At 42.2% G+C, this 22306-nt stretch overlaps 1 protein-coding gene across 3 annotated transcripts in view; it reads right to left on the bottom strand.

The window, feature by feature from the left end:
• LOC119654382 overlaps positions 1–22306 on the bottom strand; it is a 406510-nt gene that overhangs the window by 50911 nt on the left and 333293 nt on the right. For 2 of the 3 annotated variants that reach the window (XM_038059748.1, XM_038059749.1), the window contains 3 exons: positions 10658–10708; positions 2769–2834; positions 2224–2307 (listed from right to left, as the gene is read on the bottom strand). In XM_038059748.1, coding sequence (XP_037915676.1) covers positions 2224–2307; positions 2769–2834; positions 10658–10708 — 201 coding nt within the window. The remainder of the gene's footprint in view (positions 1–2223; positions 2308–2768; positions 2835–10657; positions 10709–22306) is intronic. The other variant, XM_038059750.1, reaches the window with a different exon arrangement.

Below are 22306 nucleotides of genomic sequence, written 5' to 3'. Positions count from 1 at the left end.
CTCCTCGTCCCAAGAAAGCTCGCCAAGTGAAGTCAAAGATCAAGAGACAATGCTCATTTGTTTCTTCGTTCCCCCGGTTCAAACTGTCAACCAGAAGTTCTACTTGGAGGTTTTGAGAAGATTGAAGGAGAGTATCCGGAAGAAAAGGGCAGATCTTTCGCGCACAGGCGACTGGTTCTTCCGTCATGATAACGCGCCGACCCACACCGACCCTTCCGAGAATTTTTGACCAAAAACGTCATGACACCGATTGTCCACCCCCCATACTCACCGGATCTAGCCCCCTGTGACTTCTTTTTGTTCCCCAGACTCAAAAGGAAAATGAAAGGAAAGCGTTTTGCCACTGTGGAGGAGGTGAAATAAAAATCGCTGGAAGGCTTAAAGGACATCCCGATGAGTGAATTTAAAAAATGTTTTGAACAATGAAAGAATCGTTTGGAGAAGTGCGTTGTAGTCAAAGGCGAATACTTTGAAGGTGATCAAAATTTGGTGTAAAAATATTGAGAAATAAAGAAGTTATAATGAAATTTCTGTTTTTTGGGGTCCCCTTCGTACAACATCAGTATCAACAGTTTAGTTGGGTTGATAGTAATAGGAATAATGACGGTACAACAAAGCGTCTGAGACGATTTTCAATGGTTGTTCGAGGAGCACAATGTCTACACAGAATTGTTTATATATTATATTACAGTTGTTTTAGCCTCGCGATTGCATCCAAATCAGGCTTTTGGCATTGCAAAATGACGCAACCGATGAAGACGAGCCGACCCCGATTTTGAACGGGGCAAGGGCTGAAGAAGAAGTTGATAGGTCGACGTTAGTACAGTGTCATACTTCTGGTATACACTAATTACTGAACCTAGGAGCTGCGGATTATTCAGACAATGTTGTTATCTTTCAATTGGGTTTTTCGAGTGTGTGAGAGACTCGTTTCGTAAGAAGATCACAATAGTCTTGTTGTTTTGAATTATCGCTAGAATTGTCTTTGAAAAATTTAGGAAAGTCTAGATATCAACATTACAGGCTCCCGAGCATGATGGCATTATGAATGGCTAAAGGTGTCCTTCCTGCAAAATTTCGCTAACTTATCCAACGACCCCGTCGAGTTGGAACTAATCAAGGTCATGCAAGCAATTGGCCTCTGAAGTCTTAAGACTAACAATATGGGTTATGCAAAAGTGATAGATTGGTAAACTTCGATCCGACCCCGCTTATGAACCGGACAAAGGAGAAAAAGGGATTAAGAAGCTCACTCTGAATGGTTTTAGGATAGTTTATCCTCTCAATCACCATAAATTTGCGTTCAAAAGCTAACTTGCAAGCAACATTTGAAGCAATGTGTGGCAGCACCGCCATGTTGCCTAACGATAAACGAGTTGCCCCGTCAGAGAGTAGTGGCGCGGAGATCGACGCAGAGAATCTTTGGAGATGACGTGTGTCATAACCTAACCTAATGAGTTGTTAAAAATTCAAAATGTCAAGCCACCGTTGGTGAGGCGAATAAATTATTATTTATTGAGTTTAAAAACGGATGTTTTTCATTTTTGGTTACGAGAACCACAAACGATAAAAGGATTGTTGAATTTACTGTTGGCGTTGCTGAAAAAGGTCGGGTCCTCTTGGGAGAATCAAGATTTTTGAAACATGACAAATGCGCGGTAGTTTTCAAGGATATGAAACTTAATGTATTTGTTTCTTTTAAAGAACTTTGCAATAGCATAGGTAAGTTTGCTAGGGTTTTTTAGGTTGACCTGTTTGTTCTCTCTAGTGGGACTTTTTTCGAAAATGTTAAGAAATCGTTTAGTATCTAGCAATCACCGAACCATATCTTTTTTCAAGCTGCACTCATGATATTTTCGTTCTGCTTTTCATGCATTAAACATTAAATCCTCTCTCCTTTAAACTAAATCCTTGTAAATATGCACTTTATAAACCACCTAATTGATGTTTTCAAAAAATTATCACAACATTATCAATTCATCGAGTAAGTATAATCATGCGAAAAAAATCTATTGAACAAAAGACAAAAAAAAAAAACAACTGAGCGAATATTTACGCAAAACAAAGGCAAAAAACAACCAAATTAGGTAATTTGAATTCGGTTAAGAAAAATATCAATTACAATTAATGTTAAATAAAAAAACAACTATCAAAGGCAAGGTGTGTAGTTTTTTTTTTAAATATAATTTCAAACGGCGGTAATTTTTAGCGAAAATGATTTACCGGCATGTTGTGGACTGTGCGATTTCGGTACGCCCTGTATATCGTCGCTGAACGAAACGGACTTTTCAAATGACACCGATTTATCTGAAAAAACGTGTACATGAAAAGAAACAAAAAACACTTGATATATTGGTGCCCATTAAAGTCCAACTACTTGGTTTTAACGTAGAAGAAAGGATAAAGATGTTAGAGAAGAGTTTCCAATTTGTGGGTTTTAGTTTAGACCAATAAAGAGGCGTTATGAGATGACACAAATAATACATATATATCTTTTTTTTTCCATATAAAAAGCAACAAAAACTACAATAGATACAATCAAATTCAAATTGAATAATTGGACGAGGCACAAGGGAGAAATATTTTTATAATATGATAATATGTAACATTATAAGCGGTTTGAACATTGAACTTTGCTTGGTTTGATAAACATTTAAGATGGATAAGAGGCTGGTTGTGTTAACGAAATATCTAAGATCTGTTTTTTTTTTTGTATCTTGAAGTACGAACACAACAACAAAATTTCGACTTTCTTGTTATCAACTTACGGCATGATGTCTTTCCGAGTTTTGGTGGCTTCTCTCTAATGTACAAATCATCTCCGGTACCGTTTGCTTGTTATTGATTTTAGGGAATTCGAAATTGTACATTTTGTTTCGACAAGTCAAATTTTTGATTTTTTTTTTTGGGAGTATGTAGTTTCGAAATTCGTGACATTTATTAAGGTTCTCATTCAGTAATTTGCAGTTACATCGAGTTTGTCATTCATTCATTAACGTTATATGTAGAAAAACAAGGTAAAATAATTATCTTTATTCGCTCATACAATCAACTCACATAATAACGATTCTAATCTTTAGTAACATTTTGAACACAATTTAAATATCCATCTCAGGTCATCGATATCTACTTTGTTTCAGGTATCATAGATTTTTTTTTGTAACTGGCAATACCTGCCATTATTTGACAGCTGATGGATCGGCTGCAGTTGGCCATTGTATTGTAGAACCGGCAACTTTGACCTATTATAACTTTGTTAGTAATTGTGCGATTTCCACAAAACTTCATAGAATCATTCTCTATGTTATACCCTATATTGTTACAATAATAAATTTCGAGATGCTAGAATGAACTCAAGGGGAATTTTGCAGCCAATTACTAAAAATTATAGTAATATTTATTTGAATAGATTTCGGTATAGAGGGTGTTTCGGAGCCTGGGCACCATATAGTGGGAGTCTCTTAATTTTTTTCAGATTTTTTGGTTGGGTAGTTTCTGAGAATAGGTCCGTTAATGAAATGATCATTTTCGACTCCCTGCTCTCCCCACCTTTCCAAAAAATGTCAAAACTAAGACCGGCTTCGAAAAGTACTAATCGAGACTTTTCATTTGATACTCAACATGACTATATTTGATGAAAAAAACGGACACCCCCTTTTACATGTATGCAATTCGATGTAGAAGGATGTAATTCACTGTATACGTGAGCGTTCACAGTTCCTACCTTTCCACTAAATTTGGTATGAATCGCTACAACCGTCGCCGAGAAAAATTCGTATGATGGACAGACGGACAGATGCGATTGTTATCTCCAATAAGGGCAATCTGTCGTACGCGGAGGTACTCAGAAAGGTCAAAGCTGATCCCGACCTAAAGCATCGGAGCGGAAATGTGAATAGGATTCGAAGAACCCAGAAAGGGGGTCTCATGTTCGAGCTGAAAAGATCCAGTGTAAGCAAAACTGATGACTTTCGCACTCAAGTGTACTGCGTGCCCAAAAACATGAAATCTACATACAATGTAAGGATCTCGATGAAGTGACATCCAAAGGAGAAATTTGCACTGCTCTGAAGGAGCAATTCAAGTTGGAAGAACTTACCGAGGAGTCTGTTGTGGGTTTACGAAAAGCCTATGGCGGTACCAAAACGGCAACAATACGAGTACAAGCGGAGGCAGCATAGAAGTTGTTGGCGGCCGGAAAAGTCCGGAATGGATGGGTTGTCTGTCGTTTAAGAGAACAAACTTCACTAAAGAGGTGCTTTAAATGCCTCTTGTTTGGGCACTTCGCGAAGGTATGCACCAGCTGCATTGATCGGTGCAGAAGGTGCGGGGAGAAATGCAATATTGCCAGGGGGTACAATAGGGACTCCAAGTGCCTATTGCGTGAAGTAAAAGAAGGACAGAATAACTGGCATATTGCCGGAGGTAGTAAATGTCCGGAATCTAGGAAGGCGTTCACTGCAATGAGAAAATGAGGTTTATTCAAATAAACCTCTATCATTGCAAGGATTTACTGGAGCAGGCTACGTTCGAATCTGAAATGGAAATCGCTATTTCTCGAATAAACGTCATTGAGGAGCTATTTGCATTCAGTTAATTCAAAAACCATGCGACAATAGGAAAATGTCCTTGATACAAGTAGAAAACAAGTGAAAAGGGAAAAATGAATGAAGGAAGAAATTCATCATAGCCTTCCACCTCAAGCAGATGGAAATAACGGATCACGGTAAATATAAGCTTAACATTCATACCAGAGGATACAAGGTTAATCTAATAACTCCGCCTTACAAATTGAAATTAGTATCCTTTTGGAAAAAAATCGATTATACGCTAAATTCATATGATTTTCTTCAGTAGCCTTGGAACGAATTTGAAAAGAACTGGAGAAAGTTCCCTAATAGAAAACTATCTCCTTTTTCATGCTACCGAATTAAACCTCTGTTCAAGTACCCCGTACCTATTCACTCTCATGCGATTCAAAAGGGCGACCTCCTACCTAATCTTTCCTGGATGCAGAGAAACGGAGAAGACAATTTTGGAGAATTTCTACCTACGATGGCACGAACTCGAAAAACCTATCAGCAAAAAAATCACAATATTACTCTTAACGTTACCTTATGTAGTTCCCACTTAACACCTTTAGTCTAATGGCCAGGATCTCCGGGGTTGACCTCTTTTGCTTATGGGAGCTAATATAGGATCGGTAGTTAATGAAAAGCCAACATTATTTTAGCAGTTTATGATGAAGGCCAAAGTCATCCTATATGACGAGATCCTCGGGAGACCGGTCCCTCCCATTTGGTTTCCGAAGATACAAATGGAGAAGGGCAAGAGGAGATGAAGAAGACCGAAGCCCTTATGTAAGCAGATTATGTTGAGAGTAGCGTAGATAACTCGAAGTGCACCTCAGCGAATCTCGGAATAATACAGAAGCCCTAGACTGGAAGAGGTCGAACCAACGCAAATATTACAATTTATTCCACAGCACAAGAGATATTGATCAGGACAGAACTAGAGCATGTATTCTGGGCAAGAAGACCCTGCGCGCTTTTCTGTGCCCGGACTTAAGTTTCAGTAACCTAACCGTGGTCAAACTGAGGCAAGCAAGAGCAGAGAATGTGTATATATCCTTGGTTTACATGCCTTAGGAACGATCAGCTCCGCCAAAAGAACTACAACATTGGACGCCCACTATCACAGCAAATAAGGGCAACTCTATCGGTGTGTAAGAGGGGGAGTACACCAAACTTCCATTTCTCTAGCTCGGAGAATTATGACGGTTGGTAGAAGGAGCTTGATATCTATATATGATATGATCAGAGATTTTCCTCAGATCACAATGGAATACTTTTCAGTCTAGATCTCACTATAAAGGCATCCAATCCTTTTAGAGACCCCAGGAAGATCGAACAGAGGAAATTCGGTAAAGTTATCAAAAACAAACTCTCCGGTGCGCAAATTGATAACATTGGCACAAAAGGCGAACTGAAGTCAAAAGTCGTCAAAAGACTTTAGACATCGTTTTTTTAAAAAGTCGGAAGGCTTCTAGACTGTATCTTCTCGTGAAACCATGGAGCTGATGGTTTAGATGTACTTTCCCGTCAGCGAAAAGGGCGGCAAGCCAGAGCTTTGTCTGGACGATATGCAGCTCTAGTCGTGTGAGACTATCAAATCGATAATTACCAAGGATAAAATCGTTTGGCCTATACGCAACTTCTCCACATATAAATCTTCAGGCGCAGATGACAGAAGTCATGCTACAGAAGCAGCAAAAAAGGGTTGTGTCGTGGCTTGTCGAGATTTACCGAAGTTGCACCTCTTTGCGATATGTACCACACTCTTGGAGGCGCACGCGCATGATTTTCATACCGAAAGCAAACAAGCACCGCCAGGATTTCGCGAAGGACTTTCGACTAATCAACGCCACCTCTTTGGAGTTGAAGACCCTAGAGTGCGTCCTGAACATCCACTTCAAGATGACTAAGAACGCCATTTTCCAAGTCTCAGCACCCCCACCTCAAAGGCAAATCCATAGAAACCGCTCTTCATGAAATAACTAGCATGGTTGAGCAGTCGCTATAGTACAAGTACAGTGAATATAGAGGGAGCATTCAACAACGTTAGTAGTAACGCCATCAAGGAAGCCTTAACCAGTATAGGATTGTACGTATCTTACATATCGGAGGTCCATATCCTTTCTAACAACTAGGATAATCCAGTTTGATCTGGGAGGTACCCACTTGGAAAGAGCTATGAGCAGAGGTACGCCCTAGGGTGACGTCATCTCTCCGGTGGTTTAGTTAATTAATACGATAGTGATTAATGCAATAGGAATCAGGAATATTTCCCCTGTTAACAGCAAAAGGAAGGAACGTTGAGAAAGGTGTACCTGTGAGCCGCAAGATGTGGACTCGGCACACATCTAACCAAGCCATGAGTACCCGAATTCCACCTCCCACGAATAAACAAAGATTGGTGTTTCCCTCCGATGTAAAGCATCTGGTGTGATTTCAGGGGATTAAGAAGTCCTGTATAGCCTTCTACGCCTATAAGATGAGCATTTTAGGGAAATGGAGTCTCCGTTCGAGGATGCTTCTGCGGATGTACACAGCTGTCTCGTATTAACGTGCGGTTCTACTGTGTGGTGGCAGACGCTGTACAAAAATATAATAGAATGGAACTTAATAGGATAGGATAGGAATAGATAGATAGAGGATAGGAAGGACTTCGTTTGCAGGTGCTACCGAGGCTCTCCTCCCCATTGACTAAATAAATAAAATGCTGTAGCGTGTAGTGCTATCAGACTATGTGAGTCTGGATATTGGACAGCGAAGCCCTACGTCCACAGTAACATCCTAAATGAAGTACCTCGCGAAATCTGGGCACTCTTACCAATTACGTCACACGCAAGCCGAACTCCACGTGGAACATTACTATGGAAATAAAGCCCCAAGCTAACATAGCCATTCTGACCGCCAGCCAAGCAGTCATTAAGGCCTTGTACTGCCTGCACTGATGGGGCAGTGCATGAACGCCCAGCTGAAGGTCATATGGCTTTGGGGTTCCCGGTCATATGAGCAGAGAAGGGAATTAGCGGGCTGACGCTGGTGACTGTTAAGGGCAGAATCCACTCGCACTACTCAGCAGCCACGGAGCTTAGATGACGAAGACTTACCTTCTATGTCAAGTGAAGAAGGATCCGCCACGCCTATAACAAGACCCGATCACAACAGCTGTTGTGCCAGATATGCGCAAATGCATACAAGATTACGTCAGCCTGTAGGGGGCACTGATTTATAGGCGACCATGCCATCAGACTCGGCATACCCTACAATTAATATTGTCGAAGCTGCGAAGAGAGAGAAACTGCCAGGCAGTTCCTTTGCGGTTGCCTAGTTCTTCTAGCTAGAGCCAAGCCAAGGGGACCTATAATCGCAGGGTGATGCTAAAATGAAGTCATGATTTAGACGTAGAAAGATGAGCAAAGAAGAAAACGATAATCATCAGAAATACCCATTCAGGAAAAGTTTCTTAATTTTGAGATCCATTCTTGTGCTACCAGTATCGAAAGATAAAGATCGGAGCAGGCACATTGCCACCATTTATGAATAATAATAATAGGGGATAATAGTTACTACTAAAAATTAACTCTAAAGAAACCTCGGCGTGTGGGCTCCAAGTCATACCAAATTACATAAGCCAGTTAGTTGGCTCTTGTTAGCGAAGATAAACAGGGTATATGTATATAGGATGAACGATCCCGTAGCCTACATAACGACGAAATCTATGAGCGGTACCAAGACCGTCAGGTTGTCGATAAAATCCGGCTCAATAGGTTGCGGTGGGCAGATCACCTAATCTATATGGATGAGGATGATCCAGCCCGAAAAGTCTATAAGGGCAATATCTATGGTAGAAAAAGAAGACGAGGCAGACCCTGCCTGAGGTGGAGCCATGCGTAGATCAGGACGGCAGACAGCTTTTAGGGATATCGAATTGGTGGACCTCGGCGAAAAACCGGGGTGTGTGGAGTTTCTTACTTAGAAGGGTCTAGGCCAGATACCGGTTGTTGCGCCGTTGATGAGGATAATGAGTACAACTGTTACTTTCCAGAATGTGTCATATTGTCGAAGTGGAGGAAAAAAGGGGCACTTGGTTTTTGGCAGTTAGACATTGTACAGGACACCAAAGATGACGTACAAATATACCTTGAACGGTTATACATCTAGGGTGACCACCAAGAAATTGCCTTCGATTCATGGAGAGAGCCAAAGGGCATCAGACTTGCAGGTCAAAACGGAGGAGGCCAAGTTAGACTGTCGAAACAATAAATAAGCAAACCTTTACAGAAATGTTACCAGAAGAGCCTCCAAGGAGAGAATTCTCCACATAACATAAGGTATCCCAAGAACATACGACACGTCAATTCCAAGGAGATGTTCACTCCCAAAAAGAATTTTCAATCTTCAACTGGTTTATTCTACAGCCACGCAGAGCCAATTATCCGCAGAGCGGTAGGTCAAATCGATTAGAGGAGAAAAGACAGGCGCACAAGAAAGCGTGTTGAAACCTCAAGCTAGTTATCTAGCGATACAAAAGGTAATTCCCAAAGTAAACAGAACTGCTTGACGAACAAGAAAGGTCGAAGTAGCTAGCGTGGAAATTCTGAACGGACTCGTTTATTAAGTGGTTCGAAGCGTGAATATCAAAGGTGTTTTTTCCTGCGCCATACAAGTGACAGAAGCAAATACTGGTGCCTAAGTCTCTCTATAGACTCATATGTTTTTTGGAGACTACGGGGAGAATATAATATAATAGATGGTTCCCTATCGGGGGTCTAGGAGGCCTATTAGATCAGTTTCCCAGAATCCGGATCAATCTCTGTCGTTATCAAATTGGTAACTGGCTTGGTCAATAATGCGATTCACGGAAAAATGTATACAAGCAAATATTTCATGCTGGTGGCGAGTTACGCCCATTGCATAGCATATGGTTGCGAAGAATCTCAAGATGGTGAAAAATACTCTTCCAAAACGATCAGTACGTTTTTGCTTAGGAATAGAGGAGTCCTAAGTGCAGTACTATTAAGCTTTGGCTGAAGAGCGCAGGACCGACCCTTGTGAAGTTTAGCGGTCCCAGTTAGTTAGTTTTAGGTCCACCTAAGTGAAATGGTAAGAAAGACGATGCATCCTTCCGATTCCTTCCATCCTTTCTGCATCCAAACACAATAGTCAGACCCTAAGGAGAGCATAGAGGGACTACCTGGTTGCCCGTTGAAATGTATTCACTTCCCATATGACAGGGTCGTGGCTTTCGGTGGGGAAATTTTACTCCTAATTTGTGTTCGATGACATACTGGTCATGAAAGGTGGGGACGGCACTTCCGAATTACCCGACACTAACAGGTCTTGAATCTGACACACTACCATCGGATATGCACGAGCTTGCGGAGAAAGAAATGAAAATGGCCTTCATTACCAAGGTCTATAAGAGAAAGTATGCCCGAATTATAATCAGGATTCGGAACCCACCGCCTGTAAGCCAGATATCAAATATTTGGGAGTAAGGGTAGCCCCGAACTCAGGCGCATCCAACGCGAAAGTATAAGGATATGGCTGTAGATTCCTCATAGCCAGGATGGTGAGTTCCACACTGTTCTATGCAGTGTGTGGGGAAGACCACTACATTGTTTTGTACAATATATCTTAAGAGAGAACGATCTGCAGAAGGACCGCCTCAAGTTGCTCCCGGAGAAACCCCGTCACTTGTTTTTGAACTATTAAAAATTTGAGAATGAAGAAATCTAGAGAAAACTTCAGGTGACCAATTTAAGTAAGATTTTTGTAAACTAGATAAAAGATATTAAAAAAAAAACAGATATCTATCAAAAGAACACACATACCCGCGATAAGAATGTAACTGCAATTTACTGATACATATCTAAAGCTCCAAAGAATGTACAACCGAAAGGAATCTACCGAGGAATTTTATTCGACCCTCTAAGTGCATATAATTAGTGCAATCAAATACTCTATTTCACTGCTACATTCGTTAGGACCTTAGATTAATTGTATTAATAACGGAAAATACGCACACGTTTCACCTAATTCATCTAAATTACTTGCCGGTGGTGGTTAGATTACAAGCAATTACTCACCTTGGATTGATGTTGAGCTGCCACTGGAGTGGCCATCCATGTCATCGAGACCTGTGTTTGGTATAGTTGATTTTGGTTTGTGTTAATTACATGGTGTCAATTCAAATATTGCGATTAGTCTACTTCTAGATATTGTTATTGACACTCCAATTGTAGGAGCCGAGTATGGGGTTAGTTGTGGGCTCTGAAGTGGTCATCTCAATCAATTTGTCAGTAAGAGGGTTGCGTAGGGATGATGCTAGCGTTTCTAGTTTAACTCGGTGAAATGGACGTCATTTAAGTGATCAAAAGTAAGAAAGTTTATACAGATACCTAACTTTTCAGCATTTTCATTAAACTAATGAGAAAGTAAGATATCGCTTTCCTGACCTTTATTTTATTAGACGATATAGGAACGAAGCAGGCATAGGTGACATTATGAAAGGTGGTTCCCAACTCCATACACCCACATAGTCTCGCCTTTTTCGCTATCGAAGAGACCGCTTTCATTATCTTTAACATGAATTCTGTATAAACTACAACAAGTCGGGAAACCGGATGCTGGACGCTTCAGGTACGAAAGGTTTTGTGTATTTCTTAGTACGTAGCACGTAATATATCCATATATTATGTGAGAGTATCCACTTTCGGGTGATATTGACATTCATAGTCTTCAATTTTCAAATAAGCAACAAATTTGAGGTATTATAACTTTGTTAGTAATAGTGCGATTTCCACCAAGCTTGGTAAGATCATATATTATAGCCTATATCACTGCAAAATTTCATGGTACTAGGATGAACTTAAGGGGGGTTTCTAACCAATTACAAAAAATTGTAGTAATATACTATTATTAACTTTATTTAAACAGATATCAGCATGGAAGGTATTTCGGAGCCCAGGCACCATATAGTGGCAGCCTCCTGATTTTTTTCAGATTTTTCGGTTTAGTAGTTTCTGAGAATGGCCCCATTGAAGAAGTGATCACTTTCAACCCCCCGCGCTCCCCACCCTTCCAACGAATGTCAAAACTAAGATCGGCTTTGAAAAGTACTAATTGAGACCTTTAATTTGATACCCCATATGACTATATTTGATGAAAAAAAATTTTACACCCCCCTTTTGCATGTATGGAGACCCCCCCTTAAATTCGACGTAAAAGGATGTAATTCACTGTATGCGTGAGCGTTCACAGTTCCCACCTTTCTACCAAATTTGGTGTCAATCGCTATAACCGTCTCCGAGAAAAGTGCGTGTGACGGACAGACAGACAGACAGACGGACAGACAGACAGACAGACAGTAAACCGATTTTAATAAGGTTTTGTGTTTACACAAAACCTTAAAAATGAGAGAGTCATCACTACCTCACCACCTAGTTTGCGGTTGCCGCTGCGAAACGAGGCACCGACATGCCTCGCATGGTGCCACAAACTGTCTTACCGATATGAGACGGAACAATAAAAAGAATACGGAAATTGACCCTTGCAAATTAAGTAAGGTCATAGGTCACAGCACCTTCTCCAGAGTATCTAAAAATTCAAAGGAGATCATATTGTTAAAGATACTAAGTAACAGGAGCTACTTCCTATTCCACATAGGTCCGCCTGCATCAATGCAGAGTTCAATTGAAATATTCCGGCGGCACGCACTTGCAAGCTTCTGTGCTAGCTAGGCTTGTGAACGTGGAGTGGTCGATTGAACATTTCAGCCCCTTTGGGATAACTGCAAAAAACCCCAGAGGAAATAATGGTAATGAACCCAATAAAGGAAATTTGTCAACTCGACACTCCTACGACGTTATAAGCATTCTGGTCAAGCCGCAGAACATTACCAAATAGAGGTAGCTTTCTCCTCTCATCCCTCGCCTCTTTCGCGTTACTTATAGGAATCCCTTGACTCCAAGGTCCCTAAGGCAAATTAAGGAGAGTTCCAAAGAAATATATCAAATAATTCCAGGTTAATTTTCTAACGACGAAGAAGTTTTTACTCAATAGATCGGCAGCTTGCCGTTGATGGAGTCCCACACTCAGTTCGTAAAGGCATTCATCCACGTTATCCGAATAAGGTCACAATTTGTCTACAGGCACAGGCTCACACTTTAAGGGCAATGCAAATGATATCATAGACAACTGTGAGAACCGATTATTTGTGAAAAATCTACAGCAGCATAAACAAGGAAGCACTGTGAGTTATGGCTTAAGAATACACCAAAAGCCTTCTTTGCTTGTTGGAAAAGGCCACTAAAGGGGGTGGACTCTGACGCCACCTTGTTCAGACAAGTGGTAGGGAAGCATGGTCTTCTAACCATAATGAAGGTGTTTGTAGGCAGACCCACGGGGTACTTGGTACAAAACAGTAAAGAAGGAGTACGGGCATCTCGAGAAGTACTGGAGGGAGCTGGAGCGCTTTTCAGCAAACCGCGAACAATGGCGCGTCGGGGTAATTGACGCACTATACCATACCAAGGGGCGATTAGCAACCATATATATTCATCTTCATCAATTTCGGGAAGACTTTTGATAGCGTGAACTGATGTATCGGACGTGGTTTACACAGGAGGTGTATTCCACATCGGCACACGGTCAGTTACCCTAGGGCGATGTGTTGAAAAGGGGAAAGTGGCCGTGATTGGTCACACATAAAATACGGTCGGTGTAGTGATATTATTGGACTAAGTCAAACAAAGGGAAGGGGAAGTGAAGATACATTACTTGACAATATAGGAATATAGAATTGGGAAATGACTGACTATAAGGGAAGTTTAACCTATAGAGAGAATAGGGTCTGCAGTTAAGTAAAACGGTTTCTGGGTAATAGATTCGAACAAGTCACTTATTGCCGCTCTATTAAATCCGCAAAAGGAACAGAAAGAGATGCCCATGCCGGTTTTGGAATGTAAAGCCGTAGTAAAAATTTAGCAACAAAACAAAAGAAAGCCTAAGGAACTTGTCAACGCACAACCTCTATCGGCTAGCTCAACCAAAGAATTAATTGTGAAAGTTGGTCAGAAAGGTGAGTCTACCGTAGTGAATAAACTAAACCAGAGTTGTCCGTTCTATCATACCATTCCCGTGTAGCGTGTGAATCAATCAATCAAATATAGTTCTTGGAGGAAGCTTTTTTGGAGAATACTAGTCCAGCGTCTTGAATACTGGGAAATTTATCGAGGCTCTTGAGCGAGGCAGAATTGCGCTGGAGGAATCATCAGGGGCTGAGAGGGCTGCAACTGTCAGAGCTCTTCCCTGTGTCTCGCTGTTCGCCTTGAACTCTAGAAGATCCAGGTCCAACGAGTTCCCCTTTTCAATTGTCTTGGTCCTACCCGGTTCTATGACCACCGCGATTACTTCGGAGATCTCAATAAGCTTTCCACCCGATATGTCCTCCGACGTATCTTTCCTCAGTTTCTCCTTGTGCACATGAACGTCAAAAGTATTCGGATTACGAAAATAACTAGAACTGACAAGTAACTCCTAACTCGGTCTTCAAACAGTGAGATGGTTCCGCCACTACTCTCCTCAATTTAGTCCTGGAGTAAATATCCATTGTCAGAGCAGACCGCTAAACCGTAGTATCGTTATATGTATATGCTGATGACACACAAATTGTTTCAATTTTCATACCTGACCCCAAAGGAACTGACCCCAAAGGAAGTTATGAATCTTTTGACGACAGTCTGCGGGTCTTCTATGCGTCTAAGGTTCGCAGTTATGCCAAGGATTCTATGTATCTGTGGACAGCGGAAACTGACGAGTATGTGATGTAATAAGCTCGAACATTTGACACAACGTTCAAAGGGAGAAGAGGAATGTAAGAAAATGGTCGGCTAGAAGAAGACTTTGCAGTGCGAGAAATAAAATTAAAGCTATTCCTGATAGGAAAACAGATGGTTCCTACCGTACGGCCATGATTACTTGCACAACTTTTCAAGTTGATGTCAATAGCGTTAAAGATACTGAAGACTTGCCACTTCTTGCCACGAATGACTTGAAAGGATAAGTACCTTCTGTAAAAAATAAAAAGGCGCTAGGACACAATCTTATCCCGACAGGGATACACAAAAAGGTATCACCAACAGTCGAATCAAACGCTTGCCAGAAGAACGGTGTTTTTCTTGTCTCCCTGCAAGCTGGCAAAGCTTACAAAAATAAAGAAGACACAGAGCGGCCGTTGATCAAGAATAGACAAACAGAAACGCCTTAAGGCAGTTCGGTTTTAAAGTCGAAGAATCCGGTCATGGAGGTCGTGGATGCAGTTCATCAAGCTGAAGTGCACAACTGTCGCTCAAGACGAGTAATACTCTTCGTAGCGTCGGAGCTGAGATATGCCTTAAAATCCCTAAGATGGGTAAATATGTTAGACACACTAGAGAATTCTTCCTTGCGCATATTGAGGGATTATCTGAGACAGTGTAGACCCAAAGGAGGATAAAGATCATGTCGAGTATAGCACTGGGGTCGATCCTAGAACCGAATCGCTGAAACGTTCCTAACGATAGCCTACTAAGGCTTGACATGCTAGAAGTTGGTTGGTTATACAAGCGATGTTGTAGTACTTGCTGGCGGATGCACTGTCACGCAATTTCAAATAGACTTGGCATATTGAAATATAGGCAGGGTCTGTTCTAAGAATTGTAGAACTGTTTCCCCGGGCAAACAGGCGGACGAGAGGTGGTCAGCGTGGGTAGGACAGTGAAGGGGGATATAAAGGACGCTAGGAAGAATCGACAATCCGCTCTCCACCGTTGAAAAAAACAGGTCGCTGGTATTGTAAATCCCTGTCGAAACACTTCATCGTGCAAAATAATGGAGCGTTTACTAGAACAGCGATACGCGATCAAATTTTGTGTCAGGATGATTACTGATGACTTGAGCATCCCTCTAACCCAGATTTTGCAGATCGTGACAGAAAACCTAGCCAAAGGGGAATTGTGCGCGAAGATGGCATCGCGAGTCCTGCCAGAGGAGTAAAAATCCACCCGAAAGCGATCTGCCAGAATCGTCATCATCACGTAAATGAGGACTCTCATTTTTTGGACAAAGCCAGACTTTTTTCTATTCCCGAGAATAAAATCCATGTTCAAGGGAAATGATCATGGTTCAGTAGAGACCGTTCAACAGGGCGTGACAAGGGAGCTAAACAACATTCCGGCCCGGGCGATTCGGAAGCCATATGAGAACCGGACAAAGCAGACCATGTATGTCTGTCCATGGTCTCAGTTTTGCACTCGAAGCATCAAAATAGTCGACTTGACAAAAATGGTCAATTTGTGTTCTGTAGTGATCGGCGAATCCCTTATATAGTCACAGCCAATAGTCAAGTACTTTGAAGCGACGTGCGACCCGATCAGTTTTTTTTGAGCAAATCAAAATAGCAGCGGATAAGGCAACCTTGGAGTTATAAAAACAAATTCGGCCTCAAGTTGCTTAATGATAAGTGTTACGAGCCGTACCTTCAGCAGAAAAGGCCTTCCCAGGAGCACATTCTGCTCTACGGTGCAGAAGCATGGGGTAATATTCTTAGAAAGGCGTATCGTCTGCCAACCTTACTGTCTCAAAGCCGGTGGGCGTGATCCTCATCGCCTTCTTTGCTATGGAGTGCAAGACCATTTATAAGCATAAGGGAAAGGATTCAAAGGAGGTGGTTGGCAGTGGAGTTCGTTGACATACACTGTATATGGGTGGTAACTCTCTTGACAAAACGAGCTTCGAAGCGGGTATGGAGGTTTTCAAGCTCTACAATGGGGTGGAGAATGGACCACACCTTTTTCACCTTTTTCTTCGGAAAGGTGAAGTAGGATTTCTCAGTATATCTATGACCTTAAAGGGGGCTCCTTTTGGAAGACATCGTCAGAGATATGCTGAGGAATATTTGCACATGGAGCGGTGTTGCATATTATGTTCGGGTTCTTCATTAAGGTCAAATTCGCTCGGCGAAAGGACGGGATACCAAAGGTTTCCTCCTCCTCTTCTCCGTTGGTGATAGGAATTTCTTGACTTGAAGGTTTCCTAAGGTTTATAGCGCTCATATTTCAAGGGCAATGCAAATGGTGTCTTATACAACTGTGAGGAGACCTAGGAACTGATTATTTGGGGAAAGTCAACAGAAGCATAGGCAAGGAAACTACAGAATTTAAGGAACGATGAAGTTAAGTATAGAAGAAAAAGCAAAGGAAGAGGTTCAACATAAGCCATATATCAGGATACCTACGACACTTTGAACCTGTTAATTGATCAAAGGATCAGAAAGGACATACGAAGTACCTCAAGCGCCCCCGGAACATGCTATTTAGTCCAACTGCTGACGTTACCCTGCAAGCACCCTAAATATATAGGTATAGGTTCAGAAATGTCATAACCCACCAGTGGCACTGGACATGTAAGTGGAAACTGTCGTAAGCATCCCAAAAGGATAACGAGGAATTCAGTGATTCAAACATACACACTCCAATTTTCTAGTGACTAGGATGTGACTTAAAACTTGATGTTTCTATTGATGAAGAGAAAATCACCGCAACGCTAAATATCAGGATCGATCCGGAAAATTTATTTCCGTTTGTCAATATCCCAGCGTAAGGACCAACCCATTCTGCAAAGTAATACTTGATAGAAGACAGAAGGAGAGGTAATGGTATGATGATGATTATTCTTGAGAAACAAGATCTTAATGGCACACGTATCTATCCAAGACTTTCCTATCTCCATGTATTTTGACCTTTCCATCTGCAGATTTTGAGTGGCATTTTTCAACTTCCGACAACCTGAGTATCCGAATCTGACAGGTATCAATTTCAATCATTAAAATCCACGAATACACAATGAAAATCCAAATCCGAATAAATATTTGATCAAGCGTTATATCGCTCGATTATCTCTGAACAATCACTTATCCATGAAATTTCCCCATAATCAATGCTCCCTTCCCACCTCTCTGTATCTCGGTATCTAAGATTTTCCCATGGAATAAACTCCACGACATTATAATCAACACACCCCCACCCCTGCCCGTTCCAATTATTCCCTTCCACACTTCCTTTTTCCTTAGCGAGGCATTTCAATAAAACAATGGAATTAAATTAATTTCTTAAACTCGACCTCACTTCAAAGTTTCTGGAAGGGTCCGTCGTCTACGAAATTTCAATTAAAATGCAGATGTCAAAGTGTCGAGAAGAGTTTTAAGTAGAAGACGAGGATGTCACAAGCGATACTCGTAGATAGTAGATACTTAAATGGCAGTGTTAGATATTACATCCGCCCCGATAGATTCACACCACGGTCGAAGCGGAAGGCAAGCAATCAACAAAGCATCTACCTTGACTTTCACGAGATATTTATCAGAATCTTTTGTGAAATTAACTTCACGGTCGATTGAATCTAAAGAGTAATTAAAGATAGAAAGAAAATTCTACGTCTCCTGGATTTCAGTTCCGGAGTTGGCAGTTTATGTGTGTGGAGTCGCAGCTCTCAATTCTCAATTTCCTTGGTATTGATTGATCGGGAGGACTTTCGTGGAAGTTGTTTGCTTTCGGTTTCTATTTTCAATTTCGTTTTACTTCCTTTCGTCGATAATAGATCAGTCCTTAAATTGCCCTGGGAAAAATACTTGGGGTTAATATTCATGACCGAAATTTTTAGTAGTTAAAGCTAGGGCTTTAGATAGCATTCAATTTCTATTTGGGATGGTTGAGAGATAATATAAATATTGGGCTGGCAACTGCGGTATTTCAAACGAGAGAGCCTGTAATGACCAAAGGTGATTGCGTTGGTCTAAAGAGTCCATCCTAAGTGGACGGAGACGACCAAGAGGGGAGACCTAATCCAGAAACCTAAAAAGATGGTCAAATTGACAGTGAAGATCCGGCCGCAAATATTGAAGCTCCATCGAAGGGCAACAATATAACTGACATTGGAGGCAGCGCAGAAGCTATTGGCGACCGGAAAAGTTCGCATTGGGCAGGTTGCACGCCGTCTTACAAAACAGACCTCACTAAAGAGGAGCTGAAAATACCTTATGTTTGGACACTTTGCGAAACATACACCAGCTTGAAGGAATGCTCCCGTTGCTCCAGGACTTTAAACAGATCCCATCTGGTGGCCTCCAAGAAGCGTCCACCCTAATGAGGACCTGCGAGCATGTCTCTGGAGCCCCTGAGAATGTCGACCTCCGACATCGTGTGTCGGAAAGGTGGAGTCGTGCTGCAGTCTCGAAACCCCGTCCCTGAGCTGGCGCAGCATGCTGAAGTCACCTAACCCTGTTCGCCGTACAGGATCTCCGCGGGGCTGGCCGTGAACTCCTCTCGAAGAGGACGTTCCAGCATCCCATTGAACTGTGGGTGGTATGCCGTAGTCCTATCGCGTTTGAAACCCAGCAGCTTGCCTAAGTCCGGGAAAAGAGTAGACTCAAATTGCATTCCCCGGTCCGTAATAGCTATGGCTGGTACACCAAAGCGCGTTATCCATTCTCGGCAGAGCGCCTTGACACATGATTGTGCCGTAATGTCAGTGGGAGGTATTACTTCAGGCCACCCCGTAAACCTGTCGATGATTGTGAGGCAATACTTGTAACCGTGCGAATCTCGCAAAAGGCAAATGATATCGAGGTGGATGTCATGAAAACGCTTGGTCGACCAAGAGGATACGCCTACTTCGTTTTTCGTGTTTGTAGATCTTACACTTCTGGCACGCAATGTACTGTCTGGCCCAAGAGTTTATGTCCTTGTTCATGGACGGCAGAAGTATTTTGCAGTGACTAACCGGTTCGTCGTCCTGATGCCTCGGTGCGCTAAATTGTATGCAGCGTGCGAAAATCGACCAGAATAAATGGCCTAGGTCCGTTATCTGAAATCTCGCAGAGTAAGCGAGAGTTTGAGTCGAAGATAGGGCACTCCTTGAACTTGTATTTGGAGTTTGTCCTCAAGCTCTCAAGCTGTGCGTCATCTTTCTGCTCCTCGGCGATCGCCGAATAAACGACTGCGGCGGGGACTGTAACCTTCGAGACTCGAGGCAAAGCGTCTGCAACCGCGTCCAGATACATGTTGGTTGTCGGAAGTAAACTGGCTGATGAAGCTCAGTCGGGGAGGAAACACTTTGTCAGGCTTTTGTTTAAGCGCGAACGTAAGGCGTTTGTGATCACATTAATACAGTGAACGGCCTGCCATCAAGAAACGGAAAGAAACGTAATTAATGGAGAGGAGTTGAGATGAGATGAGTTGAGATGGGTTGAGTTGTTTCGAAGCTCAACGGTTGCCAGGTTTGATTCATCCGTTGATCAAAAGCAGTGCTTACCGCTGTGTCTGAGGCATCGACAAACACGGTTAAGAGTTCAACTGACCGAGAAAATGTCAGAAGCGTAGCATCAACCAGCTGTAGTAGGCCACGTTACCTCGCAGAAGTCTTTCGTTTTGGGCCAGACAAGTAAGCTTTGAGGATCTTTTGGTGATGAGCGGCCTTGGGTACGACGGTAGAAGTTTAGCACGCCCAAGAACCCTCGCAGATTCTTCGCCGTGGTTAGCAGGGGAAAGTTTTTGATCGCCTCAATCTTATCTGGGTCTGACTGAATTCCGTCAGGGGTGATCACGTGGCCGAGAAATTTCACCTGCTTTTGTAAGAATTTGCATTTTCCAATGTTTAGAACGAGTTTGACCTCAAGGAGACTTTGAAAAATGTTCTCGATTTGATCCAAACGCTCAAATTCAAAAAATAGGCGCCCAAAACAGCATCCATGTACGAAAGAGGAGTTTAAGTTTCGTAGGACAGAGTGGATGAATCTCTACAGTGCGTTGTACAAACCAAATGTCATCCTGGCGAACTCGAATAGTCCGAATTTCCGTTTTTGGTATGTCTTCGGGACCACAGAGCTTTGAAGATATACCTTAGCCAAGTCAAGGTCGTGAAAATACGGCAGATTGTCAATGAATGCGCGAAGTCATGGATCAATGGAATAAGATATCGGACATAGCGGGAAGCGATGCCAATATCCTATCTATCTTTGTTTTAATCGACGTGCCAACGAACGCTTCAAATCTAAAATTTACCGCAGTGTCGTCCGCTCTATCGCCCTCTATGGTTTTGAATGTTGGCCGACTATAAAAAACAATGAATCACGTCTCGCGGTATTTGAGACGAGAATGTTGCTTTGGATCAGTGGTACAACAGGGCATGATCACATCAGAAATGAATAGAGTTGCACCGACTGTAGAAAAATTGCGGGAGAGGTGTCTTCGATGATATGGACATGTAATTTGTGCTGACGAGAATTCACTTGGCAAAATTGCTCCTAACATTAAAGTCGATGAAAAGCGACCAAAGGGTCGGTCGAAACAATGCGTGTGAAATTTAGACACTTTGGCAAACATTGAAAAAATGAGAAAGATCGTTCTAAGCTATGCAGGAGATGCGGACGTGAAGGCCATGGCCATGGAGCGAAAGATTGTGCTAAAACACCATCATGAAAGTTCTGTAGAAAAGACCAGACAAAAGACGCTAGCCTCATATCATCATCATTATCGGCGGTGATTTCAACGCGTGGGCAACAAAGTGGGGTAGCAAGCATACTAACGTCAGAGGTCGAAAGCTACTGGAAACGTTTGCGTCTTTAGAATTAGGAACTGCAAATAACGGTGAGGCAAACACATATCGTAAAGCTGGTATGAGTTCGATTATTGACATCACTTTCGCCAGGTTCTTCTGTCTAAGATGAGGTTGTGGGGTAGCAAAAAATTCACCCACAGTGATCATCAGGCGCTGATGGCAAAGTACCTACAAGCCCGGAGAAGCATCCAACAGTTAAGGGGAAGATTGGAATTCTAGGAGCTGCTCTCCACAGTCAAACAATTGAGACATGATTTGCAGAAAGCCATCAAACAAAACAGAAACAGAAGCCTTAAAAACCTCTGTAACGAAGCTGACGTAAACTCCTGTTACACAGCCTATAGAGTGGTGATGTCTCAAGTAAAGGGGAAGAAATCACCGCAAGTACCCTGTCCGATAATGCTGACATCGATAGTGAAGGCACTTTTCCCGCAAAGATCGAACAGTCGTCGAAGCAATCGGTGCAGCTGGTTTAGAAACCATCATGTATCATCGAAGATAAATTGCTCCAGGTATGCAAAAATATAAAGAACAAGCAAGTTCCGGGACCTGATGGTATTCCCAATAAAGCACGCGAGACCAGATGTGTTTATACAAGCGATGCAAAAATGCCTCGACGAAGGTCGAATCCCTTAAGGGCAGGTCGCCATCAAAGCACCTCTCATCCGAATGAACACTCCACGTTACCAGAGAAACATAGTGTCTTACTACAGACAATGAGCTAAGGTATAAAGCGACAGGGGCACAAATTACTACGGTGTTTCAACTGGAGTCCTTCAGGGGTCGGTACTGGGTCCACTCTTGTGGAACATCATGCATGATGGAGCATTTCACCTGCGTTTACCAGAGGGGGTAAAAGTAGTATCGTTGACGATATTTCTGTGATTGTAGTTGCAAAGGACATTCACGAGATTGAGGCAGCAGCCAATGAAGCGATTTGGAAGATCAAGAGTTGGATGGAAACTGCCGGACTAGTGCTCGCAAATCACAAAAGAGAAACCATATTGATAACAAGCCGGAAGACCGTAGAATACTTCAAAATTCAAGTTGGAACCCAGACTATAAAAAGCAAGGAGGCGGTA

Source organism: Hermetia illucens, chromosome 4 (genome assembly GCF_905115235.1).
Source record: "Hermetia illucens chromosome 4, iHerIll2.2.curated.20191125, whole genome shotgun sequence".
NCBI classification, from domain to species: Eukaryota; Metazoa; Arthropoda; class Insecta; order Diptera; family Stratiomyidae; genus Hermetia; species Hermetia illucens.
Note: the sequence above shows the minus strand (reverse complement) of the source record. Positions and strands in the feature narration are given on the sequence as shown.